General features: G+C 42.9%; 2 protein-coding genes across 3 annotated transcripts; both read left to right on the top strand.

The window, feature by feature from the left end:
* The first annotated feature begins 2321 nt into the window (after nucleotides 1–2321).
* NEDD8 (NEDD8 ubiquitin like modifier) lies at nucleotides 2322–9582 on the top strand. 2 transcript variants are annotated; one of them, XM_030970108.1, is made up of 11 exons: nucleotides 2322–2457; nucleotides 2639–2846; nucleotides 4047–4154; nucleotides 4707–4808; nucleotides 5220–5315; nucleotides 6486–6585; nucleotides 6662–6704; nucleotides 6789–6844; nucleotides 7523–7570; nucleotides 8532–8614; nucleotides 9338–9582. In XM_030970108.1, the coding sequence occupies exons 1-11, from the start codon at nucleotides 2438–2440 to the stop codon at nucleotides 9344–9346; spliced, it is 873 nt and encodes a 290-aa protein (XP_030825968.1). In that variant the 5' UTR covers nucleotides 2322–2437; the 3' UTR covers nucleotides 9347–9582. The 2 variants fall into 2 exon arrangements, with proteins under 2 accessions (XP_030825968.1, XP_030825969.1); XM_030970109.1 differs by lacking the exons at nucleotides 2322–2457; nucleotides 2639–2846; nucleotides 4047–4154; ... (3 more) ...; nucleotides 6662–6704; nucleotides 6789–6844 and adding an exon at nucleotides 7265–7337.
* Nucleotides 9583–11436: 1854 nt separating this feature from the next.
* LOC115916397 (importin-4-like) lies at nucleotides 11437–27688 on the top strand (the record flags this gene model as incomplete). Its single annotated transcript, XM_030970107.1, has 11 exons — nucleotides 11437–11440; nucleotides 11702–11831; nucleotides 12576–12617; nucleotides 14412–14535; nucleotides 17450–17623; nucleotides 17750–17815; nucleotides 19384–19485; nucleotides 20206–20289; nucleotides 21353–21502; nucleotides 25526–25579; nucleotides 27579–27688. Coding segments are annotated over exons 1-11 (1040 nt in total), but the record flags the coding sequence as incomplete, so codon positions are not given.
* Nucleotides 27689–27730: the final 42 nt, after the last annotated feature.

Below are 27730 nucleotides of genomic sequence, written 5' to 3'. Positions count from 1 at the left end.
AATTTTCCCATTCACTTTAACGGGGTAGACCTAGTGTCCAAATTTTCCCATTGACTTTAAGGGGTAGATTCCCATTGACTTTAACAGGGTAGACCTGGCGTCCATATTTCTTCATTGACTTTAACGGGGTAGACCTGGTGTCCATAAATCCTCATTGCCTTCAATGGGGTAGACCTGATGTCCCTAAATTTCCCATTGACTTTAATGGGGTAGACCTGGTGTCCCAAATTCCTCCATTGACTTTAATGGGGTAGACCTGGTGTCCCAAATTCCCCATTGACTTTAATGGGGTAGACCTGGTGTCCAAAATTCCCCATTGACTTTAATGGGGAAAAAAAAGCGATGAAAAATGGGGATTTTTCAGTTAAAAAAACCGGGATTTTTTTGGGGTGAAAAAAATGGGGATTTTGGGTGTCCTGCAGCTGCTGGGCCCGGCCGTGGTGGGCCAGGAGGTGCCGGTGCAGGTGGTTTTCCAGAACCCTCTACCGGAGCCGCTGACCGGAGCCTCGCTGAGGATGGAGGGCGCCGGGATCTCCTGCCCCAAACCGGTGTCGCTGGGGTGAGACTGGGATGGACTGGTTTATACTGGGAGGGACTGGGATGGGGGAGAAACGGTGAAAAATGGTGAAAAACGGGTGAAAAAAGGATGAAAACGGGGTAAAAAAAAGGACAAAAAAAAAAAAGGACAAAAATGGGTTAAAATAGGGTTTAAAAAGGGTTACATTGGGAATTAAGGTTACTGGTTTGTACTGGGAGGGACTGGTTTATACTGGGAGGGACTGGGAGGGGGAATATGGGGAGATATGGTGGGAAAATGACCAAAAATGGGTAAAAATTAGTAAAAATGGGTAAAAATTGTTTAAAAAGGGGTGAAGAAAGGGTTAGAAAGGGATTTGGGGTTACTGGTTTGTACTGGTTTGTACTGGGAGGGATTGGGAGGGGGGAAATGGGAAAATATGGGGAAAAGGACCAAAAATGGGTAAAAAATGGGTAAAAAATGAGTAAAAATTGAGTAAAAATGGGTTAAAAGGGGGGTTAAGAAGGGGTTAAATTTGGAATTAGGGTTACTGGTTTGTACTGGTTCATACTGGTTTGTACTGGTTTATACTGGGGAGGGATTGGGAGGGAGGAAATGGGAAAATATGGGGGAAAAGGACCAAAAATGGGTAAAAAATGGGTAAAAAACGAGTAAAAATGGGTTAAGAGGGGTTAAAAAGGGTTAAATGGGGATTTGAGGTTACTGGTTTGTACTGGTTTATACTGGGAGGGATTGGGAGGGGGGAAATGGGAAAATATGGGGGAAAAAGACAAAAAATGGGTAAAAAATGGGTAAAAAACGAGTAAAAAACGAGTAAAAATTGAGTAAAAATGGGTTAAAAGGGGGGTTAAGAAGGGGTTAAATTTAGAGTTAGGTTTACTGGTTCATACTGGTTTATACTGGTTCATACTGGTTCATACTGGTTCCCACTGGTTCACACTGGTTTGTCCCGGCGCAGGTCGGTGGGGGCGGGGCAGACGCTGCGGCTCAGCCAATCAGTGACGCCGCTGCGGGCCGGGCAGCGCCGCCTGGCGGCCACGCTGGAAAGCGCAGCCCTGCCGCCGCTGACGGGCAGCGTGCAGTTCAACGTGGCCGGCGGCGATGCTGGGGATACTGGGAGCACTGGGAATGCTGGGAATGGCGGCAGGAGGAGGAGGAGGAGGAGGGGCAGGCCGGGGGGCAGCACGGGGGGTTGAACTGGTTTGTGCTGGGCGGTAGGGGTTTATACTGGGAGCGCTGGGAGGGGGTTTTGGGGTTGCTGGTTTGTACTGGGAGCCATACTGGGAGCACTGGGAGCCTGACTGCTCCATACTGGGAGCACTGGTCCATACTGGGAGCACTGGGAGGGGTCACTGGTCCATACTGGGAGCACCGGGAGGGGTCACTGGTCCATACTAGTCCATACTGGTCCATACTGGGAGCACTGGGAGGGGTCACTGGTCCATACTGGGAGCACTGGGAGCACTGGGAGCAATGCTGGTCCATACTGGGAGCACTGGGAGGGGACTGGGAGCCACTGGTTTATACTGGGAGGGACTGGGAGCCCCAGTCCCTCCCCACCTTCTCCCCATGACGTCACCGCCCCGCGCTGACGTCACTTTTCCCGCCCGCGAATAAAGCGCAGTTCAAAAAGCAAACCCGAGTGACGTCATTTAATGGGCGGGGCCTTCTCCGTGCCGGGGATGGGGGGGGAAAAGCCGCTGGGGATTGGCGGAAGCGGCGGCCAATGGGGAGCGAGAGCGCGGGCGCGGCGCGGGGGAGATGACGTCACTCCGCGCGCGCCGCCGGTGCCGCCGCCGCCGCCATTACCGGAGGGAGCCGAGAGCGGCCGGGAGAGCGGCGGGGCCGGAACGGAAGTGACGTCAGAGAGAGAGAGAGAGCGCGGGAAAACGGCTGGGGATGGGCGGGAGTGACGTCAGGTGAGGGGGGGCGGGGCTGGGAGGGAACTGGGATCAAACTGGGAGGGCGCTGGTCCGAACTGGGATGAACTGGGACGGACTGGGAGGGCCGTACTGGTCCGTACTGGTCTGTACTGGTCCATACTGGTTTATACTGGTTTATACTGGTCTCTCACTGCCCCCTCTGTTCTCTCTCCCCCAGCCCCTCCCCCTCCCTGCGCTTGGCCCTGGCCGGGGCCTGGTGGGCCCTGAGGGGGCGTGGCCTGGACGGGCGCGGCCCCGGTGGGCGTGGCCTGGATGGGCGTGGCTGGGCGCGGCTCCTGGCGCTGCTGGAGGCCGTGGGGGGCGGGGCCCCAGCGCTGCTGCGGCCCCAGCACCGGGCGGGGCTCGCCCTGGGGCTGAAGGCGCAGGTAGGCCACGCCCACTTCGCGCTAAGCCACGCCCACTCATCCATAAGCCACGCCCACCCACTACCAGGCCACACCCACCCCACCAAACCCCCATTTATTGTAATGATTAATCATTTTAGGCCACACCCACTGTGTCCCAGGCCACGCCCACTCATATAAGACCACGCCCACTCACTATCATGCCACTCCCACTTCTCTAAACCACGCCCACTTGGGGATGTTAATGAGTTTAGTCCACACCCACCCAGTCTAAACCACCTCTAACCTGGCAATTACTAAAATTAGGCCACGCCCACTTCAACATAGACCACGCCCACAACACGGCAGACCACGCCCACTGCTTTAATTAATAAATTTAGGCCACGCCCACCTCACTAAACCTCCATTGCGGCTCTAAATGGCTTTAGGCCACGCCTGCTTTGATGTAGGCCACGCCCACTCACCATCAGGTCACGCCCACTCTGTTATAGGCCACATCCACACATCTAAGCCACGCCCACCATGGATCTTAATGGGTTTAGGCCACGCCCACCCCTCTGAATCACTCAAACTATGGCAATTAGTGGATTTAGGCCACGCCCATTTTACAGGGGCCACGCCCACCCTCTGCCAGACATGGGGCTCTGGGCCTATGTAGGCCACGCCCACTTCTTCCTAGGCCACGCCCACCCACCCAAACCCTGCCCATTGTGCGTATTCATGGCTTTAGGCCACACCCACTTGAAAAGCCACGCCCACCACTCTAAACCACGCCCATTCTAGCGATCAGCACAGTTACACCACGCCCACCTCACGCTAGGCCACGCCCCTGCACCATAGACCACGCCCATCTGTCCAAACCCTTCCCATTGTAGCTTATTATGTGCTCAGGCCACGCCCCTTTTGTCTAAGCGACGCCTATTGGTGTCCAGACCACGCCCATGCATCTAAACCCCGCCCACTCTCCTTTTATGGACCCCTCCTATGTCTAGGCCACGCCCACCCCTTTAAACCCCACCCCCAGTCCTTTTATCGTCATGGAGCCCTCCAGGCCACGCCCACCCCTTGAAACCACGCCCACTCTCTTTTTACGGACCCCTCCCATCTCTAGACCACGCCCACCCCTTTAAACCCCACCCCCAGTCCTTTTATGGGCACTGAACCCTCCAGGCCACGCCCCCAGGTCCCTCCCCCTACCCTGGCCCCTCCCCTTCCCCCCAGGTGGTGACGTCACTGCTGCGGGAGCTTGGCCCCGCCCCCGACGTGCTGGACGCGCTGGATTGGCTCTTCCCGGAGGGGGCGGGGCCAGACAACGGCCACGCCTTCGGGGTGAGACTGGGAGGGGATTGGGGGTTACTCGTTTGTACTGGGAGGGGGTTTGGGGTTACTGGTTTGTACTGGGATGGGATTGGGGGTTACTGGTTTGTATTGGGAGGGGGTTTGGGGTTACTGGGAAGAGACTGGGCCTTACTGGTTTATACTGGGAGGGAGCTGGCTGGAACTGGGAGGGAACTGGGATCAAACTGGGAGGCACTGGGGCCATACTGGGAGGGACTGGGATGAACTGGGAGGGAACTGGGAGGGACTGGGATGAACTGGGAGGGCTCTGGGGCCATACTGGTTTGAACTGGGAGGGCACTGGAACCAACTGGGATGAACTGGGAGGGACTGGGATGAACTGGGAGGGACTGGGCCCATACTGGTTTAAACTGGTTTGAACTGGGAGCTCTGAGCCTCCTCTATCCCCTCCCAGAGGGGGCGTGGCCACGCCCATAAAACCCTAAAGGGGGCGTGGCCACTCCCAGCCTCACCCCTGCCCTCCCCACACCCATATATGGTGAAAGGGGGCGTGGCCTGACTGAGGCCCCACCCCCTTTTCAGACGCTGCAGGGGCGCCCCCTTGTGGGCGTGGCTGAGCAGCACTTCCGGGAGCAGGTGCTGGGAATCCTGGGAAGTGGGCGGGGCCTGGAGGCCTTCCTGCAGGTGAGACCAGTATGGACCAGTAAAAACCAGTATAAACCAGTATAAACCAGTATGGGCCAGTAATTCTGCCCCTGAGCCCTCCCAGTATAAACCAGTATGGCCCAGTCACCTCCCAGTAAACCCCAAACCCCCCTCCCGGTCCATCCCAGTATAAACCAGTAAGGCCCCAACTCCCTCCCAGTTCATCCCAGTCACTCCCAGAGCCCATCCCAGTATAAACCAGTAACCACAAACCCAATCCCAGTCCCTCCCAGTTTGATCCCAGTCCCTCCCAGTCCCTCCCAGTCCCTCCCAGTTTGATCCCAGTCCCTCCCAGTTTGATCCCAGTCCCTCCCAGTTTATCCCAGTTTGATCCCAGTTTATCCCAGTTTGATCCCAGTTTATCCCAGTTCATCCCAGTATCCCCACCAGGAGTACGGCGCGCGGTTCCGCCGTTCCCTCCGGAACCTTTTCCTGGATTTTTTGTTCTGCCTGGAGAGCGCCCTGCCCCCCCCCGACCTGCCTCAGGTGAGGACAAAAAGGGGGCGGGGCTTAAACGGGCCCCTTAACCACGCCCCTTAGGGTTGGCCACGCCCTCTTTTGCCTTATATGGAAGTGGGTGCGGGGAATGAATGGGGATGGGGGAAAATGAATGGGAATCACCCAAAATTGATGGGAATCACCCAAAATTGATGGGAATGACCCCCAAATTAACGAGAATGGCAAAAAATTCAGCCAAAGTTAAGAAAAAATCCTGCAGAAATTAGGAAAAAAATAAAAAGTATTTAGGAAAAAATTAAGAAAAATCGCCCAAAATTCACCCAAAATTAGGAAGAATCACCCGAATCTTATAGAAATGACGGAAAGTTCGGCCGTGAATAAGAAAAATGAACCAAAATTGGAAAAAATGGCGGAAAATTGAGGAAAAATTAGAGAAATTTAGCAATAATTCACCCAGAATTAAGAAAATCAACCAAAATTTACCCAAAATTTATTCATAAATTAACCAAAATCAATCAATCGAAAGTGATGAAAATCGCCCAAAATTCACCCCAAAAATATTGAAAATTGTCCAAAATGACAGAAAATTCACCCCAAAATTGATAAAAATTATCGGAAATTCACCAAAATTTATCCAAAATTTAAAAAAAAAGAGAGAAAATTCAACCTAAATCAGCAAAATACACCAAAATTATAACAATTAATTCAAATTTAATGAAAATCACTCAAAACGTGCCAAAAAAATAATTAAAATTATCCAGAGTTCTTGCAAAAATATCAAAATCACACAAAATCATTTGAAAATTATCAAGAATGACACAAAATTCACCCAAAATTAGTGGAACTCATCCAAAATTAACAGCAATCACCCAAAATTACAAAAATGACACAAAATTTAATCGTAAATTAACAGAAATCACCCAAAATTCGCTCAAAGCAACAAAGTTGACCCAAATTTAACAAAAATGCCCCAAAATTCCCCAGAATTGCCCCAAATTAACCCCAAATCCCTCAAAATCCTGTAAATTTCTGCCAAATTTTCCCAAAATCTCAAAAATTTTGCTCAAATTCCCCCAAAATTCCCCAAATTTTCCCTCCAAAATTGAACCAAATCCTCCCATCCCCCCTAACTCCGCCCCTTTTAGAAACCCCGCCCTCTTCATGTAAGCCCCGCCTCTTTTCCCTTATATGGTGCAGCTGGACCAGCTCTGTCAAAGCCACGCCCCTCCGGGCTCTAAGCCACGCCCCCTTCCTCGCCTGCAGCGTTATTTCGCCGAGGTTCGCCACGCCCACCCAGGTAGGCGGGGCTTGAGTGGGGTGGGGTAAGCGATATGCAAATTAGGTGGTTAACTTGACATGAACTCCGCCCACAGCGCCTTTGCCGCGCCCACCTCCGCCTAGGAAAGCCACGCCCATGTAAGTAGCCACGCCCAAGAGTCATGCCTCTTAATTATTTGCTAATTAAGTTGCTAATTAATGTGTATAAACTCATTAATTCAGGACAAAGCCCCGCCCACGTCGCCGCAGGCTCCGCCCCCTCCGCTTCTCCCCCTACCGTGAGTGGGGCAAACCATTCTAATGGGGGGGGGGGGGCTGGAGCAGCCAATGAGGTTTTTGGGAGGATTTTGCGTGGATTTTGGCAGCCAATCACAGCGAGGCGCGACTGGGGAGGGTTAAGACGCCTGGCGTGACGTCATCGGGCGTTTCAACAGTTAAATTTGGGGTTAAAAAAGGCATTTTTGGGGTTTCCCTTCTCCGCCGTAAAATGGAGCACCTCGGTAAAGGCGGGATGTTACCGCCTTTGATTGACAGCGCATTTAACCAATGACCTGCGTTCAGTGTCTGGAAGCGCTCTGGGAACTACAACTGCCGCCATTTTTATTGCTGGCAAGAGGCGGGCCTAGCGTACTGATTGGCTGAAAAACCGGAAGCGCTTCAGCCGCCATTTTAGATATTGGCACTGCGGCTTTAGCGGGCGGGGCTTCGCTTCCGCTTCCGCTCGGCGGCTCCGAAGGCGCCGCAGCCGCCACGATGCTCATCAAAGTCAAGGTTTTTTTGGGGCGAAAAACGCGGATTTCGGGCAAATTTTAGCATTTCCCGCCTTTAGCGACCGGGGAAGGGAGGCGCGGAGGGGATTTGGGGTGAAAATCGCGGATTTTGGGGCGGTTTTTGGAGGTGGGGGAGCGTGAGGGGAGGGCGCGCGGTGCATTGTGGGAACATGGCGCCCCCTACAGACGCTGACGGGGAAAGAGATCGAGATCGACATCGAACCCACCGACAAGGTGAGCTCCCAGTTTGGACCAGTATAAACCCGTATGGACCAGTTTGGGGTCGGTAAGGAGCGGGTTAAGGGTGGGGGGAAGCCCCGGGGGTGCTCCCAGTTTGGTCCCAGTAAGGGGGAGGTGCGTCCCAGTATGGCCCAGTCCCCTCCCAGTTCATCCCAGTATAAACCAGTCCCTCCCAATAATTTCCCAGCCCCTCCCAGGTTTTTTCCCAGTTTTTCCCAGTAAACCTCAGGAACGTCCCAGTTCATCCCAATAATCACAAATCCACTCCCAGTAACTCCCAGTATGGCCCAGTAAGGTCCCACTGCCCCCCAGTTCATCCCAGTCCCTCCCAGTATGGCCCAAAGTGGTCCCAGTCCGTCCCAGTGTGTCCCAGTCCTTCCCAGTCCCTCCCAATCCATCCCAGTCCCTCCCAGTTCATCCCAGTAACCCCAGATTCTCTCCCAGTAACTCCCAGTATGACCCAGTCCCCTTTCAGTCCCTCCCAGTTCTCCCAAACCCCATCCCAGTATAAACCAGTAACCCCAAATCCCCTCCCAGTTCCTCCCAGTCCCTCCCAGTATGGTTCAATCCCGTTCCCAGTCCCTCCCAATATTCCCCAGGAAGGTCCCAGTTCATCCCAGTATGGTCCAGTCCCTCCCAGTTCACTCTGAGTTCGTCCCAGTCCCTCCCAATCCCTCCCCCCGCCATCACCCCTTTAAGGCGGTCCCCACCCACCATCGCCCTTTTAAAACCATAGACGAGTCCTCCAACCCTGCCAGCCCGCCCTTTAGCCCCGCCCACTTCCGGCGGCGCTCCGCCACACTTCCCCATCTCTATGACCCAAAATGGCGGCGCCCGTGTTTTTAAACCTCCGGAGCCTCCAGATGTGCCCAAATTTGCCCAAAATGTCCCCAGATGTTCCCAGATTGGCTCGGGCGCGCCCCAGATGTGCCCAGATGTGATTTTTGTGGCGCAGGTGGAGCGGATCAAGGAGCGGGTGGAGGAGAAGGAGGGAATCCCCCCTCAGCAGCAGCGGCTGATCTACAGCGGCAAGCAGATGTAGGCGGGGCTTAAAGGGGGGGCGTGGTCACGGCTGGGCGGGGGTTAGAGCGAGGGGCGTGGTCATAGGGCTAAAGGGGAGGGGTTTAAATGGTGAGATTTGGGGTAAAAATGGAAAAATTTGGGTTAAAATGGGAAAATTAGGGTTAAAATGGCGGCAAGTAAAGTTAAAATGGCGGCTGGGGGCGGGGCTTAAGTGGGCGGGGCTTAAGGAGGAGGATTTGGGGGAAAATGAGAAATTTTTGGGTTGAAATTTGGGTTAAAATGGGGAAGTTTGGTACAAAAAGGCAGCAGATCAGGTTAAAATGGCTGAGGGTGGGGCTTAAGTGGGCGTGGTTAAAATGGGAAGGGCTTGAAGGGAGGGGCGTGGTCATGGGTTAAAGGGGCGGGGCTAAAATAGGGAGGTTTGAGTTAAGAATGGGAAAATTTGGGTAAAATGAGGAGTTTTGGGTTCAAATGAGTAAATTTTGGTTAAAATGATTACAAATTGGGTTAAAATGGTGGGTGGGGGCGGGGCTTAAGTGGGTGGGGCCTAAAGGAATTAAAAATGAGGGAATTGAAATGATAAATGAGGAAATTTGGGGTTTAAATTTGGGGTGTAGCATTGGGGGCGGGGCCTCAGTGAATGTGACCTCACAGCAGGGTGTGCTCAGAGGGGGCGTGGCTTGTTCAACAAAGTGGGTGTGGCCTCAATGGGTGTGGTTTTTCTGACTCCTCCCCCAGGAACGATGAGAAGACGGCGGCCGACTACAAAATCCAGGGGGGCTCCGTCCTCCATCTTGTGCTGGCCCTTCGAGGGGGCGTGGCCAGGCTCTGAGGGGGCGTGGCCGAGTTTAGATCACACCCCATTTCCCTTTAAGCCACACCCACTCGCATTTTTCCTATCCCTGAGGTTGTTTCCTGTTCATGGATCCGTTATTATTTAATAAAGGTTCGCTGATGACGTCAGCAGCGCGTTTGTGACGTCACAGGTGTGTCGGTGATGTCATTTCCTGCTTGATATTTGTAGTGGTCCCCACTTGTAGCCGTCATTGCCCTTTTAAGGCCGCGTTGCCCTTTTAAGCGTATTGCCACTTTAAGGGTGCTGCGGGCCCCACCGATGGTGTTGCCCTTTGAAGAGCTTTACAAAAATCCCCAATTTTTCCTCAAAATTTAAATTTTTAGGTCCACAATTTCATTTAACTTTAAACTCATCATTTCCGCTCCAAAAATCACAATTTGGGGTTTTTTACTTACGAAATGTTCATTTTTCATCTCAAAATCTGATGTTTCACCCCCAAAATCCCATTTTTTGGCCATGAAATAACCCCAAATCACCATTTTTCGACCCAAAATCAACATTATGATTCCAAAGCAAACATTTCAGCCCACATTTAACCGTTTCAGCTCCAAAATCCCAACTTTTAGCCCCAAAATCTGTATTTTCCACTGCAAGCTCTTAATTTTGAACCCTTTATCTTTGGTTTTTTCCTCAAGAAATTAATTGGAACCCCAAAATCCCAATTTTTAACCCCCACCATTTTTTCTTCCTTTTTTCTCCTCTTTTAACCTCTATATTCCACTTTCTGACTCCAAATTTTCAATTTTTATGCCCAAACCGCCCAAATTTTGCTTAAATCCGTCACTTTGAAACCGTAAAATCGCCCCTTTCCATCATCGCCCCTTTAAGAGCGGTCCCCACCGCCAATCACCACTTTAAAACCATAGAGAAGTCCTCCAGGACGGCTAGAGCGGAGGACTTCCGGCGGCGCTCCGCCCTCATTTCTGGTTTACTCACTACTTCAAAATGGCCGCCCCCACCTTTTCTAAAATGGCGGCGCCCGTTATGGAGCGGATCCTCACGGATCTCCTGGAGCCCGACAGCGCCGGCATCCGCCAGGTGCCTCCAATTTCCCAAAATCCCGGCAAATTTGGGTGAATTTGTGGATTTTTGATGTTTCTGCTCAATTTTGGGGTTTTTTTTAGGCCACGGAGCGGCTGCGGGAGGCGCTGGAGGAGCCGGAGGGGCCCGAAGGCCTCGTGGAGCTGCTGAGGGGGGCGGGGAGGCCGCAGGTCTGAGGGGGGGGAAAATTGGCGGGAATTTGGGATTTTTGGGGAAAAATTGTGGATTTTGGGGTTTTGGGGGAAAAATTGGCGGGGTTTGGGGGGAATTTTGGGGATTTTTGGGGAAATTTAGGGGGATTTTGGAGGGATTTTTGGGGGGAATTTTGTGGAGAATTTGGGAATTCTGTGGGGAATTTGGGGTTTTTGGAGGAGAATTTGGGTGGAGTTTTGGGATTTTGCAGGATTTTGGGGGAAATTTGGGTATTTTGGGGTTATTTTGAGGGGAAATTAAGAATTTCGGGGAGATTTTGAAAAGGTTTGAGGGACTTGGGGAGGAATTTGGGGATCCTGAGGGGATTTTGGGGAAAATTTTGGAGGAATTTGAGGGGATTTTAGTGGAAATTTGGGGATTTTGGGGAAGTCTGGAGGAAATTTGGGGATTTTGTGGAGAATTTGGGGGAAATTTTAGGGTTTTAGGGAGAATTTTGTGACTTAGCCGGGAATTTGAGGGGAATTTTGGGATTTCTGGGGGATTTTTTGGGCAATTTTGGGGTTTTTGGAAGAAAACTTGGGAGGAATTTGTGAGATTTTGGGGGCAATTTTGGGGTTTTTGGGGGGGAATTTTAGGATTTTAGAGGGAATTTTGGGGCCTGGAGGGAATTTTGGGAAGGTTTGGGGATCCTGAGAAAATTTTGGAGAGAATTTTGGGCGATTTTGAGGGGAAGTTTTGGAGTTTTGGGGAGAGAATTTGGGGAATATTTGGGGGGAATTTTTCGATTATGGGTGGAATTTTGGGATTTTGGCAAAAAAATTTTGTGGTTTTGGCAGGAATTGTGGGGGGTGTAGGAGAGTTTTGGAGGGAATTTTGGGGAATTTTACAATTTTGTGGGATATTTGGGGGTTTTGGGGGGAATTTGGGGCAATCCTGAGTGGATTTTGGGAGGAATTTTGGGGGATTTTGTGACAAATTTTGGGGTTTTTGGCTGGGATTTTGGGGATCCTTAGGGGATTTTGGGGTGAATTTGGGAGTTTGGGGGTTCCCAGCTGAATCTGGTGGATTTTGGGGTGAATTTTGGGGTGAATTTGGGCCATTTTGGGGCTCCCAGATCCGACAATTGGCTGCCGTTCTGCTCCGGAGGCGTCTCAGGAAACTCCCCGAGGATTTGATTGACAGGTGGGCGGGGCGTTAGTACCATTGGGATCAACAGGCGAGGGCGTGGCTTGTAGATAATGGGGCGGAGCTTCAGCTCTATTGAAATCAATTGAAGGGGCGTGGCTTTAGGGCAGTTAGATTTAAGGGGGGGCGTGGCTTATGGAAAGAGGGTGGAGCTTCAGCCTCAATAAAATCAATGTGAGGGGCGTGGCTTGGGAAAATGGGCGGAGCTTCATCCATATAGAACTTAGTGGGCGCGAGCCTGGCTTAGTAGCAATTGGAGTCAATGGGAGGGGCGTGGCTTAGGAAAAGGGCGGAGTTTTAGCCCAATTGAACTCAATGGGAGGAGGCGTGTCTTAAGTGCCATTGGAGTTAATAGGAGGGGCGTGGCTTAGGGAAATAGGGCGGAGTTTCAGCTTTAAAATCAATGGGAGGGGGTGGCTTGGAAGAAATGGGTGGAGCTTCAGCCCTCGAGCTCAGTAGGAGGGGGCGTGGCTTAGTTGCAATTGGAATTAATGGAAGGGGGTGTGGCTTGAGAAAAATAGGTGGAGTTTTACCCTATTGAACTCAATGAGAGGGGGCGTGGCTTAAGTACCATTGGAGTTAATAGGAGGGGCGTGGCTTAGGGAAGTAGGGTGGAGCTTCCACATCATTAAAATCAATAAGAGGGGCGTGGCTTAGGTTAAATTGAAGTCAATGGGAGGGCGTGGCTTGACCATATATGCCAATAAATGGGCGTGGCTAACTCTGGCTCCGCCCCTTCAGGCTCCCTCACATCGTGGTCGAGGCCTTGGAGCGAGAGACGGAGTGAGTGGAACGTTCCAGAAAAATTCCCCAAATTTCCCCCAAATTTTCCCAAAATTCAGGAAATTTTGGGAGTTTTGGGGGAGAAATGGGGAGGGGGGAGGGGCTGGGAGAAAAATTCGGGGGAAAAAATGGAAAATTTGGGGGAAAATTGGGGAATTTTGGGCAAAAACCGGGGATTTTCAAAGGGGAAAAATTGGGGGATTTTGGCTAAAAAAATTTCAAATTTTTGGGGGAAAAAATGGGAATTTTTGGGGGGAAAATTTGGGATTTTTGGGGAAAAAATATTTGAAAGGGAAAATTTGGGGATTTTGATAAAAAGTTTCGAATTTGACAGGAAAATGGGAGATTTTGGCCAAAAAAATTGGAATTTTTGGGGTAAAGTTTGGAATTTTTGGAGAAAAATTGGAATTTTTGGGGTAAAAATTGGAATTTTTGGGAGGAAAGTTTCGGAAATTTTAAGGAAAATGGGAGATTTTGGTCAGAAATTTAGATTTTTTTTTGGGAAAAAAGCAAATTTTGGTGAAAAAATTGGGATTTTTCAATAAAAATTTGGATTCTTAGGGAGAAAATTCAGGATTTGGGGGAAAATGGGAGATTTTGGCTAAAAATTTGGATTTTTTGGGGGGAAAATTGGGGGAAAAATGCAAAATTTGGGGAAAAAATTGGGGATTTTGGAAAAAAAATCAGAATTTTGGGGTTAGAAGGGGAGATTTTGGACAAAAAATGAGAATTTTTGGATTAAAAAAGTGAATTTTTTACTAAAAAACCAGAATGTTGAGAAAATGTGCAATTTTTTGTTAAAATGTGAGGATTTTAGGGTGAAAATTAGGAAATTTTTTTAAAAAAATATGAAATTTGAGGAAAAAAGAGGATTTGGGGTGAAATTTGGGAATTTCAGAGGTAAAATTTGGAATTTTTGGCCAAAATTTGAGAATTTTTTATTTTAAAAATGGAAATTTTGGTGAAGAATTGGGAATTTTGGGGTGAAAATCAGAAATTTTAGAGAAAACCCAAAAATTTGGGGGAAAAATTTGAATTTTTAGGCTGAAAATAAAAATTTATTTCCCAAAAAATCAGATTATTTCACTAAAAAATGTCAAATTTGGTGTAAAAAATTGGATTTTTTTGCTAAAAATGGGATTTTTTTACTGAAAATTGGGAATTTCGTTCCAAATTTTGGGAATTTGGAGAATTTTGAGAAATAAAATTGGGAATTTGGGGTCAAAAAGGGGGAATTTGGGAAAAAATTGGGATATTTTTTGGTGAAAATTGGGATTTTTGGGAAAAAATGGGAATTTTGGGGTGAAAATCAAAAAATCAGAAAATCAAAAAAACCCAAAAATTTGGGGAAAAATTTGGATTTTTGGGCTGAAAATCAAAAATTTATTTCCCAAAAAAATCAGAATATCTCACTAAAAATTGTCAAATTTGGTGAAAAAATTGGAATTTTTTTGGCAAAAAATTGGATTTTTCATCCTAAATTTTTAAATTTTTTTTTGGCTTTTGGGAATTTTTGGAACTAAAATTGGGGTTTTGGGGTGAAAAGTGAAAATTTTGGGTCAAAAAGGTGAAATTTGGGGGAAAAATTGGAATTTTTGGGCTGAAAATCAAAATTGATTTCCTAAAAAAATCAGAATATTTCACTAAAAAATGTCAAATTTGGTGGAAAAAATTGGAATTTTTTGCCAAAAAATGGGATTTTTTCTCCCAAATTTTTGGGATTTTGGGGAATTTGTTTGGAAACTGGGAATTTTTGGGAATTTTTAGGAATTTTTGGGGGTTTTTTTTCCGCAGTTCTTGCAGCAGAGGAGCCCTGGGGCAGCTCGGGGCGAAGCTGCTGCTCCTGGGAGGCCCCAAATTTTGGGAACCGTTGGAAAAATGGATCCAGGAGGCGGCGAGGGAACCCCAGAAAAAGGAGGTGAGGAATGAAAAATTCACCAAAAAAAAAAAAAATTTAAAATGAAAAAATTTGGGGAAAAAATATTAAAAAATTCCAAAAACCCGCACAAAAAAATTCCTAAAAGTTGTTTAAAAATTATCAAAAAAAAATCCAGAAAACAATCCTAAAAAAATCTACCAAAAAAAATCAAATAAAGTCAGAAAAATTTCGCCAAAAATTTCCGAAAAGCGCAAAAAAAATCCCCAAAAAATCCTAAAAAAAATCTCCCCAAAAGTGCTAAAAATCCCCAAAAAATTCCTAAAAAATCCCCAAAAAATCCTAAAAAAAATCCCCCAAAAGTGCTAAAAAAATCCCGCAAAAATCCTAAAAAATCCCCAAAAATCAACCAAAAAATAAAATAAACATCAGTAAAATTCCCCCAATAATGCGAAAAAAATGCCCCCAAAACTCCCCTCAAAAAATCCCCAAAAAAGCCTCAAAAATAAAAAAAAATCCACAAAAAAATCAAATAAAAATTAAAAAAAATTCCCTGAAAAATCAAAAGAAAAAACCCCAAAATTCCCCAAAAATCGCCAAAAAATTCCCAAAAAGTCTGCCCTAAAATTAAAAAAATAAATCCTAAAAAATCCCAAAAAATCCCCTGAAAAATTTTCAGAAAAATCCCAATAAAATGCCAAAAAATTCCCCCCAAATTCTCCCGATATTCCCCCAAAAATTCCCCCAAAAATTCCTAAAAAAATAAAAAAACCTCCACAAAAAAATTCAAATAAAATCAGAAAAATTTCTCCAAAAATTTCCCAAAAAATAGTAAAAAAATCCCTCAAAACTTCCAAAAAATCCTAAAAAAAATCCCCCAAAAAATCCTGAAAAAATCCCCCAAAAACCCCAAAAATCCTCAAATAATCCTAAAAAAAATTCCAAAAAATCAACCAAAAATTAAAAAAAATCTGTCAAATTTCCCCGAAAATTCTTAAAAACTCCCCCCAAATATCCTCAAAAAATCAACAAAAATCAAAAAAAATTCCCTGAAAATTTTAAAAAAATCCCCAGAAATTTCTGGAAAAAATTCCCCAAAAGTTGCTCCTAAAATAAGAAAAAATCCTTAAACATACCAAAAAATCTCCCTAAAAATTCTCAGAAGTCTCCCTAAAAAATCTCAAAAAATCCCCTCAAAAATCCCTAAAAATTCACTAAAATATCCAATAAAAATCAAAAAAATTCCCCCAAAAATTAAAAGAAAATTCCTAAAAAATTCCTTAAAAATTCCCTGAAGAAAACTTCAAACCCCTCCCCCAAAAAACCAAAAAATCAACCCAAAAATTAAGAAAAAAATCTCCAAAAACCGAAAAATTCAGATTTTCATTCAATTCCTTTTTTGTCCACTAGGGGGCGCTGCGCTTGGTGGGCGTGGCCGTGGGCGTGGCCGGCCCCGCCCTCTCCCTCCGAGGCCCCGCCCTCCTGTCCCTGCTCCGGGGTGGGAAACCCCAAAAAATCCCCCAAAAATTCTCAAAAAATTCCCAAAAAAATCCCAATAAAATCCCCAAAAAAATCCCCAAATTCTCTCGGTATTTCCCCAAAAATTTCTCCAAAAAATCCTAAAACAATCCCAAAAAAATCCGCCAAAAAAATAAAATAAAATCAGAAAAATTTCTCCAAAACTTTCTGAAAAAATACTAAAAAAATCCCCCAAAAGTTCCAAAAAATCCTAAAAAAATCCCCAATAAATCCCCGAATAATCCTAAAAAAATCCCAAAAAATCCACCAAAAAATCAAATAAAAATAAAAAAATTCGCTGAAAAATTAAAGAAAAAATCCCTAAAAATTCCTGGAAAAAATTCCCAAAAACTTCCCCCTAAAATAAAAAAAAATCCTTAAAAATTCCTAAAAATCCCCAGAAAAATTCTCAAAAAATCCTAAAAAAATGCCAAAAAATGCTAAAAAAATTCCTAAAAATCCACCCAAAAAATCCAATAAAAATCTACCAAAAAATCAACAAAAAATCAAAAAAATCCCCAAAAAATTAAAAAAAAATCTTAAAAAATTCCTTAAAAATTCCTTGAAGAAAACTTCAAACACCTCCCCCAAAAAACCAGAAAATCTCCCAAAAATTATGAAAAAACCCCAAAAATTCAGATTTTCATGCAATTCCTTTTTTGTCCACTAGGGGGCGCTGCGCTTGGTGGGCGTGGCCTTGTGCGTGGCCGGCCCCGCCCTCCTGCCCCTGCTCCGAGGTGGGAAACCCCAAAAAATCCCCCAAAAATTCCCCAAAAATTCCCAAAAAATCCCAATAAAATCCCAAAAAAATTCCCCAAATTCTCCCGGTGTTTCCCCAAAAATTTCTCCAAAAAATCCTAAAACAATCCCAAAAAAATCCACCAAAAAAATCAAATAAAATCAGAAAAATTTCTCCAAAAATTTCTGAAAAAATACTAAAAAAATCCCCCAAAAGTTCCAAAAAATCCTAAAAAAAATCCCCAAAAAATCCCCGAATAATCCTAAAAAAATCCCAAAAAATCCACCAAAAAATCAAATAAAAATAAAAAAATTCGCTGAAAAATTAAAGAAAAAATCCCTAAAAATTCCTGGAAAAAATTCCCAAAAACTTCCCCCTAAAATAAAAAAAAATCCTTAAAAATTCCTAAAAATCCCCCGAAAAATTCTCAAAAAATCCTAAAAAAATGCCAAAAAATGCTAAAAAAATTCCTAAAAATCCACCCAAAAAATCCAATAAAAATCTACCAAAAAATCAACAAAAAATCAAAAAAATCCCCAAAAAATTAAAAAAAAAATCTTAAAAAATTCCTTAAAAATTCCCTGAAAAGAACTTCAAACTCCTCCCTCAAAAAACCAGAAAATCTCCCAAAAATTAAGAAAAAACCTCAAAAAACCCCAAAAATTCAGATTTTCATGCAATTCCGTTTTTGTCCACTAGGGGGCGCTGCGCTTGGTGGGCGTGGCCTTGGGCGTGGCCGGCCCCGCCCTCTCCCCCCGAGGCCCCGCCCTCCTGCCCCTGCTCCGGGGGGGACTCCGAGGAGACCCCGGAACCGTCGGAGCCGCCCTGGGGGCCCTGGGGGCGCTCGTGGCCGTTCTGGGACCCAAAAAAACGGTAAAAACCAACAAATTCGGGCTTTTTGACCCAAAATTTCCATTTTTCAACCCAAAATTTCTATTTTTCGACCCCAAATTTCTATTTTTTAACCCAAAATTTGGGGTTTTTTTCTCCCCCAACCAGAAGTTGCTTCGCTCGCTGGTCCCTGAGGTGCTGGCGGCGCTGGAGGAGCTGCTGAGGCTGGATGAGGTAAAAACGGGGAAATTTTGGGGTGAAATTGGCGATTTTGGGTAGTTTTTGGGGAGTTGGGAGGAATTGAGGAGAATTTGGATGGGAATTTGGGTTGAAATGGGGAAAAAATGGGAATTTGGGGGGAAATTTGGGGCAAAAATGGGGAAAATTTGAGGAACTTTTGGGAATTTTGGCAGAAATTTTGGGGGGAAATTTTGGGGCAAATTGGAGGAAATTTGGGGGGATTTAAGGCAAATTTGGGGCTAAAATGTGGAGATTTTGGGGAGGAAAATTTGGGCTGAAATGGGGAAATTTTGGGAAAATTTTGGGGAAATTTTGGGGAAATTTTGGGGGGATTTGGGACAAATTTGGGGCAAAAATGTGGGAATTTTGGGGAGGAAAATTTGGGCTGAAATGGGGAAAAAATGGGAATTTGGGGGGAAATTTGGGGGAAAGTGAGGAAATTTGGGGCAAATTTACGGGGAATTTGGGACACGATTGTGGCTGAAGTGGGGAAATTTTGGGGTAAATTTGGAGAATTTTGGGGAAAATTGGAGGGAAATTTAGGGGGATTTGGGACAAATTTGGGGCTAAAATGTGGAAATTTTGGGGTGAAAAATTTGGGCTGAAATGGGGAAATTTGAGGGAAATTTTGGGGAAATTTTGGGGAAATTTTGGGCGGAAATTTTAGGGGATTTGGGGCAAATTTGGGGCGAAAATGTGGGAATTTTGGGGAGGAAAATTTGGGCTGAAATGGGGAAAAAATGGGAATTTGGGGGGAAATTTGGGTGAAAGTGAGGAAATTTGGGGCAAATTTACGGGGAATTTGGGACACGATTGTGGCTGAAGTGGGGAAATTTTGGGGAAATCTGGAGAATTTTGGGGAACATTGGAGGGAAATTTTAGGGGGATTTGGGACAAATTTGGGGCTAAAATGTGGAAATTTTGGGGTGAAAAATTTGGGCTGAAATGGGGAAATTTTGGGGAAAATTTTGGTGAAATTTTGGGGAAATTTTGGGGGGATTTGGGGCAAATTTGGGGCGAAAATGTGGGAATTTTGGGGAGGAAAATTTGGGCTGAAATGGGGAAAATTTGGGTTGAAATTGGGGATTTTGGGGAGTTTTTGGTGAGTTGGAAGAAATGTAGGAAAATTTGGGCTGAAATGGGGAAAAAATGGGAATTTGGGGGGAAATTTGGGTGAAAGTGAGGAAAATTTGGGGCAAATTTAGGGGGGAATTTGGTACACGATTGTGGCTAAAATGAGGAAATTTTGGGGAATTTTGGGGGAAAATTGGAGGGAAATTTTGGGGGATTTGGGACAAATTTGGGGCTAAAATGTGGAAATTTTGGGGAGGAAAATTTGGGCTGAAATGGGGAAATTAGGGACAAATTGGGGCAAATCAGAAGTTGAAATTTTGGGAAATTTTGGAGGAATTTGGGGAAAACGTTTAAGGAGAAGTCTGAGGGAATTCAGGAGGAGCATGAGGGAAATTTGAGGCTGAAATTGTAAAATTCAAGGGAAATTTGGGGCTAAAATGATGAAATCTGGGGAAATTTTGGGCTGAATTTTGGGAATTTCTTTTCAGGACCGTGGCGCTGACGCTCTGGAGGTCCTGGATGAATTCCTGGAAGCCAATCCTGAATCCCTGATCCCACACCTGAGGCCCATGCTGGAGCTCTGCCTCCAGGTAAGCCCAAAATTTTCCGTTTTCGGCCCAAAATTTGGGAGTTCTGAGCCAAAAATTGGGATTTTTTAATGTCCCAAAAATTTGGGACACCAGGTCTACCCCATTAAAACCAATGGGAATTCAGGGACACCAGGTCTACCCCCATTAAAGTTAATGGGAATTTGGGACACCAGGTCTACCCCCATTAAAGGCAATAGGGAATTTTGGACACCAGGTCTACCCCATTAAAAAATCAATGGGGAATTTTGGACACCAGGTCTACCCCATTAAAGCCAATGGGAATTCAGGGACACCAGGTCTACCCCCATTAAAGGCAATGGGGAATTTTGGACACCAGGTCTACCCTATTCAAAATCAATGGAGAATTTCAGACATCAGGTCTACCCCGTTAAAGGCCATGGAGACTTAGGGACACCAAATCTATCCCATTAAAATCAATGGGGAATTTGGGACACCAGGTCTACCCCATTGAAGTCAATGGAGAATTTCAGACACCAGGTCTACCCCGTTAAAGTCAATGGTAATTCAGGGACACCAGGTCTACCCCCATTAAAGTCAATGGTAATTCAGGGACACCAGGTCTACCCCATTAAAGTCAATGGGGATTTTTGGGCCAATTCCCCAAATTTTTGGGAAATTCCCGGAATTTTTTCTGAATTCCCAATTTTTTTTGGGAATTCCCGGATTTTGGGAATGTTCAGGTGGGATTTGCTCCCTCAGGTGGCCGGGGATGAGTGCAGAGGTGACACCGTGAGGGTTCGGGCCTTGGCCACGCTGACGTTCCTGGCCCAGAAGAGACCCAGGGTGAGACTGGTTTATACTGGTTTATACTGGGAGGGGACTGGGAGGGAACTGGGACAAACTGGGAAGGGATTTGGGGGATTTTGAGGGGATTTTGGGGCATTAAAAAGCTCAAAATGGGGAAAAAATCGAGAAAAATTGGTGACTGGTTTATACTGGTTTCGTACTGGTTTGTACTGGTTTATACTGGGAGGGGACTGGGACAAACTGGGATAAAGTGGAAGGGGATTTGGGGGAATTTGTGGGGATTTTGGGGCTCTAAAAGGGTGAGAAATGGGGAAAATGGAGGAAAATCGGTGATTTTTATACTGCTTTGTACTGGTTTGTACTGGTTTGATACTGGTTTTATACTGGTTTGTACTGGTTTATACTGGGAGGGGTCTGAGGGGGAACTGGGACAAACTGGGACAAACTGGGAGGGGATTTTATGGGATTTTGGGGCTCTAAAAGGGTCGAAAGTGGCCAAAAATGGGGAAAAATTGGCTTTAAAGGGGATTTTTATACTGGTTTGTACTGGTTTGTACTGGTTTATACTGGTTTATACTGGGAGGGGTCTGGGTGGGAACTGGGACAAACTGGGAGGGGATTTGAGGCGATTTTGGGGCTCTAAAAGGCTGAAAAATGGAGAAAAATTGGTGATTTTGATACTGGTTTGTACTGGTTTCATACTGGTTTATACTGGTTTGTACTGGTTTATACTGGGAGGGGTCTGGGTGGGAACTGGGACAAACTGGGAGGGGATTTGAGGGGATTTTGGGGCTCTAAAAGGCAGAAAAATGGAGAAAAATTGGTGATTTTGATACTGGTTTGTACTGGTTTCATAGTGGTTTCATACTGGTTTCATACTGGTTTTATACTGGTTTGTACTGGGAGGGAACTGGGACAAACTGGGAGGAGATTTTAAGGGATTTTGGGGCTCTAAAAGGGTGAAAAATGAGGGGAAAATGTGATTTTTACTGCCTTATACTGGCTTATGCTGGTCTATACTGGTCCATACTGGTTTATACTGGTCCATACTGGTCCATACTGGTTTATACTGGTCCATACTGGTTTGTTCTGCTCGCAGGCCCTGCTCAGGGGGGGTCTCCTCCCGCAGCTGCTCCGGGGGCTCCTGGTTCCCCTCTGTGCCCCACTGAGGCCCCAAAGCGCCGACCCCGAGGAGAGCTGGCCACAGGGGGGGGAGGGGCGGCCCTGCCCCCGCCACGGCGCCGCTCAGGTACCAGAAATCCCCACTTTACCCCAAATTCACCAAATCCTAAACATTCCCAACTTTTGGGGCCTTTTTCCCCTGAATTTTTAGGGTTTTTTTCCCATTTTATTTGGATTTTTGGGGATTTTTTTCCGATTTTTTTCCGATTTTTTTCTGATTTTTTTCTTGTTTTTTCCCTATTTTTTTGCTATTTTTCCCCATTTTATTTGGATTTTTTCCTGATTTTTTTCTTATTTTATTTGGATTTTTCCCTATTTTACTTGGATTTCTTTCCTATTTTATTTGGATTTTTTCCCGATTTTTTCCCCATTTTATTTGGATTTTTCCCGATTTTTTCCCTATATTATTTGGATTTTTCCCTATTTTATTTGGATTTTTTCCTGATTTTTTTCCCATTTTATTTGGATTTCTTTTCTATTTTATTTGGATTTTTTCCTGATTTTTTCCTTATTTTATTTGGATTTTTCCCTATTTTATTTGGATTTTCTTTCCTATTTTATTTGGATTTTTTCCCGATTTTTCCCCATTTTATTTGGATTTCTTTCCTATTTTATTTGGATTTTTTCCTGATTTTTTCCCCATTTTATGTGGGTTTTTTCCTGATTTTTTCCCCATTTTATTTGGATTTCTTTCCTATTTTATTTGGTTTTTTTCCTCATTTTTCCCCATTTCATTTGGGTTTTTTCCCAAATTTTTTCCCATTTTATTTGGGTTTTTTCCCAATTTTTTCCCCATTTTATTTGGATGTTTCCTGATTTTTTCCCCATTTTATTTGGATTTCTTTCCTATTTTATTTGGATTTTTTCCTGATTTTTTTCCCTATTTTATTTGGATTTTTTCCTATTTTTTCCCCATTTTTCCCATTTTCTCACCATTTTATTTGGATTTTTTCCGATTTTTTCCCCCATTTTATTTGGATTTTTCCCGATTTTTTCCCCCATTTTATTTGGATTTTTCCCCATTTTATTTGGATTTTTCCCGATTTTTTCCCCATTTTATTTGGATTTCTTTCCTATTTTATTTGGATTTTTTTCCTGATTTTTCCCCATTTTATTTGGATTTTTTCCCGGTTTTTTCCCCCATTTTATTTGGAATTTTTTCCTGATTTTTTCCCCATTTTATTTGGATTTCTTTCCTGTTTTATTTGGATTTTTTTCCGGATTTTTTCCCCATTTTATTTGGATTTCTTTCCTATTTTATTTGGATTTTTTCCAGATTTTTCCCCTATTTTATTTGGATTTTTCCCTATTTTATTTGGATTTTTTTCCTATTTTTCCCCAATTTTTCCCATTTTCTCACCATTTTATTTCCATTTTTCCTGATTTTTTCTCGATTTTTTCCCCCATTTTATTTGGATTTCTTCCCGATTTTTTTCCGATTTTATTTGGATTTTTTTGCTATTTTTTCCCCAATTTTTCCCATTTTCTCACATTTTTATTTACATTTTTCCCCAATTTTTTCCCCATTTTATTTGGATTTTTCCCTATTTTATTTGGATTTTCCCTATTTTATTTGCATTTTTTTCCTATTTTTTCCCCAATTTTTCCCATTTTCTCACCATTTTATTTCCATTTTTCCTGATTTTTTTCCCCATTTTATTTGGATTTTTTCCCGATTTTTTCCCCATTTTATTTGAATTTTTTCCCAATTTTTTTCTTATTTTATTTGATTTTTCCCTATTTTACTTATTTTTTCTTTTTTTTGTTTTTTCCCATTTTTTCCCCATTTTATTTGATTTTTCCATTTTTTCCCTATATATTGATTTTTCCCTATTTTATTTGATTTTTCCTGATTTTTTCCCATTTTATTTGGATTTCTTTTTCTATTTTATTTGATTTTTCCTGATTTTTTCCTTATTTTATTTGATTTTTCCCATTTTATTTATTTTCTTCCTATTTTATTTGGATTTTTTTTTTCCCCATTTTATTTGGATTTCTTTCCTATTTTATTTGATTTTTTCTGATTTTTCCCCATTTTATGTGGGTTTTTTCCTGATTTTTTCCCATTTTATTTGGATTTTTTCCTATTTTATTTGGTTTTTTCCTCATTTTTCCCCATTTCATTTGGGTTTTTTCCCAAATTTTTCCCATTTTATTTGGGTTTTTCCCAATTTTTCCCCCATTTTATTTGGATGTTTCCTGATTTTTTCCCATTTTATTTGGATTTCTTTCCTATTTTATTTGGATTTTTTCCTGATTTTTTCCCTATTTTATTTGGATTTTTCCTATTTTTCCCCATTTTCCCATTTTCTCACCATTTTATTTGATTTTTTCCATTTTTCCCCATTTTATTTGATTTTTCCTTTTTCCCCATTTTATTTGATTTTTCCCCATTTTATTTGGATTTTTCCCATTTTTTCCCATTTTATTTGATTTCTTTCCTATTTTATTTGATTTTTTCCTGTTTTTCCCATTTTATTTGGATTTTTCCGTTTTTCCCATTTTATTTGGAATTTTTTCCTGATTTTTCCCCATTTTATTTGGATTTCTTTCCTGTTTTATTTGGATTTTTTCCCGGTTTTTTCCCCATTTTATTTGGATTTCTTTCCTATTTTATTTGATTTTTCCAGATTTTTCCCCTATTTTATTTGGATTTTTCCCCTATTTTATTTGATTTTTTCCTATTTTTCCCAATTTTTCCCATTTTCTCACCATTTTATTTCCATTTTTCCTATTTTTTCTCATTTTTCCCCATTTTATTTGGATTTCTTCCCATTTTTCCGATTTTATTTGGATTTTTTTGCTATTTTTTCCCCAATTTTTCCCATTTTCTCACATTTTTATTTACATTTTTCCCCAATTTTTTCCCCATTTTATTTGGATTTTTCCCTATTTTATTTGATTTTCCCTATTTTATTTGCATTTTTCCTATTTTTCCCCAATTTTTTCCCATTTTCTCACCATTTTATTTCCATTTTTCCTGATTTTTTTCCCCATTTTATTTGGATTTTTTCCCGATTTTTTCCCCATTTTATTTGGATTTTTTCCAGATTTTTTCCCAATTTTATTTGGATTTCTTTCCTATTTTATTTGGATTTTTTCCCAATTTTTTCCCCTATTTTATTTGGATTTTTTCCCGATTTTTCCCCTATTTTATTTGGATTTTTCCCTATTTTTTAGAATTTTTTCTAATTTTTTCACATTTTATTTCGATTTCTTTCCTATTTTTTTGCCCCATTTTTTCCCATTTTATTTGGATTTTTTCCAGACTTTTTCCCCTTTTTTTTCTGGTTTTTTTTCCCCAAATTTTTCCCATTTTCTCTCCCATTTTTTGGGATTTTTTTCCATTTTATTTGGATTTTTTCCCGATTTTTTCAGACTTTATTTGGATTTTTCCCTGATTTTTTTTCCATTTCATTTGGATTTTTTCCTGGTTTTTTCTCAATTTTTTAAAATTTTTTTTCCCTTTTTTTTTTTGAATTTTCCCAAATTTATTTTAATTTTTCCCCATTTTATTTGGATTTTTTCCTGATGTTTTTCTCCCTTTTTTGGGATTTTTTCCCCAATTTTTTTGAAATTTTCCCAAATTTATTTTAATTTTTCCCAAGTTATTTGGATTTTTTCCTGATTTCCTCCCTTTTTTTTATTTCTTTCTCATTTTATTTTGATTTTTTTCTGATTTTTTGGGGAAGATTCGAGGAAATATTTTTCAATATTTAAGAATTTTTGTGGATTTTTTTTATTTTTTCCCCTAAATTTCACAAAATTCCCAAAGGGCAAAAAAACCCTAAAATTTGCACAAAAAAATTTTTTAAAACCCCCAAAATTACAGAAAAATTACCCCAAAATCCCCAAAAATCGCCCCAAAAATTCAAATTTTTCCCTCCAAAATTCCAATTTTCAACCCAAATTCTCTCAAATTTCACCCCAAATTTCCTCATTTTTTTGCCTGAATTTCCCCATTCTCCCCCCAATTTTTTCCCCTTTCCTTTTTATTGTAATTTTATCCAAAACTGAGCAAAAAATTTCAATTTTTTAAAAGAATTTTGCCCAAATTTGAGAGATTTTGACCCAAATTTTCTCCCCTCAGGTTCTGGATGCTCTGGCCCAGGGGCTGCCCCCCGAAAAGCTGCTCAAGGAATTGGTGAGTTTTGGGGGAAAAATTGGGAATTTTGGGAAAATTTTTAAAAACTTTATTAAAAAAATTAAATTTTGGGTTTTTTTGGAATTTTTTCGTATTTTTTGGGAATTTTTTGAGGTTTTTTTAAAGGTTTTTTGGGGGTTTTTTGTGACTTTTCAGGACCTTTATGGGGGTATTTTGGAAGATCCTGAGGGGAAAATTGGGGAATTTTGGTTAAAATGTGGAAATTTTGGAAAATTTAGGATTTTAGGGAATTTTTACTGAATTTTTATTGAATTTTTAGGATTTTTCTGGGGATTTTTTGAGGGTTTTTTTGTGACCTTTCAGGACCTTTATTGGGGTATTTTTGAAGATCCTGAGGAGAAATTTGGGGAATTTTGGCTAAAATTCGGCAATTTTGGTAAATTTGGGATTTTGGGGAAGTTTTGGGGAATTTTTAGTGAATTTTTGGGATTTTTCTGGGAATTTTTTGAGGAATTTTTGAGGTTTTTTGGGGTTTTTTTGACCTTTCAGGACCTTTATGGGGGTATTTTGGAAGATCTTGAGGGGAAATTTGGGGAATTTTGGTGAAAATTTGGAAATTTTGGTAAATTTGGGATTTTGGGGAAGTTTTGGGGAAGTTTTATTGAATTTTTAGGATTTTTCTGGGAAATTTTGGAGGAATTTTGGAGGAATTTTAGGGTTTTTTGTGACCTTTCAGGACCTTTTTTGGTGGGAATTCCAGAGATCCTGAGGGAAATTTTGAGATAAATTTGAAAGATTTTGGTAAAATTTGCAAATTTTAAGGAAAAGAAGTGGAATTTTTTAATTTTTTGGGAATATTTTGATGGTTTTGGGGAATTTTTGAGGGTTTTTTTTAAGGGTTTTTGGGGTTTTTTGTGGCCCTTTTGGGACCTGTTACGGCAGAAATTTTGGAAATCCTGAGGGGAATTTTGAGGACATTTTGGTGGATTTTGGTAAATTTGGGGATATTTTAGGAAATTCAGGCTTTTCGGATTTTTTGGGACTTTTTGTGGAATTTTTTCAGGGTTTTTTGAGGAATTTTTGGGGCTTTTTGTGACCTTTCAGGACCATTTTTGGGGTATTTTGGAAGATCCTGAGGAGAAAGTTGGGGAATTTTGGTTAAAATTCGGCAATTTTGGTAAATTTGGGATTTTGGGGAAATTTTGAGGAATTTTTAGTGAATTTTTAGGATTTTTCTGGGAATTTTTTGAGGAATTTTTGAGGTTTTTTGGGGTTTTTTTGTGACCTTTCGGGACCTTTATGGGGGTATTTTGAAAGATCCTGAGGGTAAATTCGGGGAATTTTGGTTAAAATGTGGAAATTTTGGAAAATTTGAGATTTTAGAGAATTTTTAGTGAATTTTTAGGATTTTTCTGGGAATTTTTTGAGGGTTTTTTGAGCAATTTTGGGGTTTTTTGTGACCTTTCAGGACCTTTTTAGGCTGAATTTTGGGAGATCCTGAGGACAATTTTCAGGAAAATTTGGGGCAAAAATTGGGAATTTCGCCTTCTTAATGGATAAAAATCAGAAATTTTGGGCGAAATCCCAGAGAATTTCTGAATTTGAAAAATTTGCAGATTTTTATTCCGTTTTCTGTTAATTTTATTCCACTTTCCCGCGCTTTTTCTTCGCGCCCTTCCAGGACCTTAATGTTGAAAAACCTGAAACATTCTGAGGGAAAATCTTGGAATTTCGGGCTCTTTTGTGGTAAAACCCACATTTTTACCAATTTTTGCCTCTCCCAGTGCAGATTTTGAGTCGTTTTCATCCTATTTTGGGTCATTTTTTGCCAAATTTTGGATCATTTTGTGCGAATTTTGTGTCATTTTCTACCGATTTTACGCTGATTTTCGCCGTTTTTTCCCCGTTTTTCCCCCGAATTTTCCCCTTTTTTCTCTTCCCCCGTCCTCCCCGCCCCCTCCCCCCCCACTTTCCCCCTCACCCCTCTCGTTTTTTGGGTGAAATTCCGGCGATTTTGGGGTCGGGCCGGACCCGGAAGTTGCCGCTGCTGGAGGGGCCGGGCCGAGGCGGTTGCGCCGGCGGCCGCAAGGGGGCGCTGCTGGCGCTGGCGGCGCTGGCGCGCGGCTGCGGCTCCGCCCTGCGACAGCGGTGAGCGCCTTATATGGGCAAAAATGGGCGGGGCTTCGGGGA

The sequence above is a fragment of the Camarhynchus parvulus genome, unplaced genomic scaffold, assembly GCF_901933205.1.
Source record: "Camarhynchus parvulus unplaced genomic scaffold, STF_HiC, whole genome shotgun sequence".
In the NCBI taxonomy this organism is placed as follows: domain Eukaryota; kingdom Metazoa; phylum Chordata; class Aves; order Passeriformes; family Thraupidae; genus Camarhynchus; species Camarhynchus parvulus.
Note: the sequence above shows the minus strand (reverse complement) of the source record. Positions and strands in the feature narration are given on the sequence as shown.

Excerpts from the sequence above, each read along its gene's own strand:
- NEDD8 (XM_030970108.1), top strand. The coding sequence starts at position 2,438 with ATGGGCGGGAGTGACGTCAG. Across the intron at positions 5,316-6,485 it reads CCCCCCCCGACCTGCCTCAG|CTGGACCAGCTCTGTCAAAG; the intron begins GTGAGGACAAAA and ends TATATGGTGCAG. Across the intron at positions 6,586-6,661 it reads GGTTCGCCACGCCCACCCAG|CGCCTTTGCCGCGCCCACCT; the intron begins GTAGGCGGGGCT and ends CTCCGCCCACAG.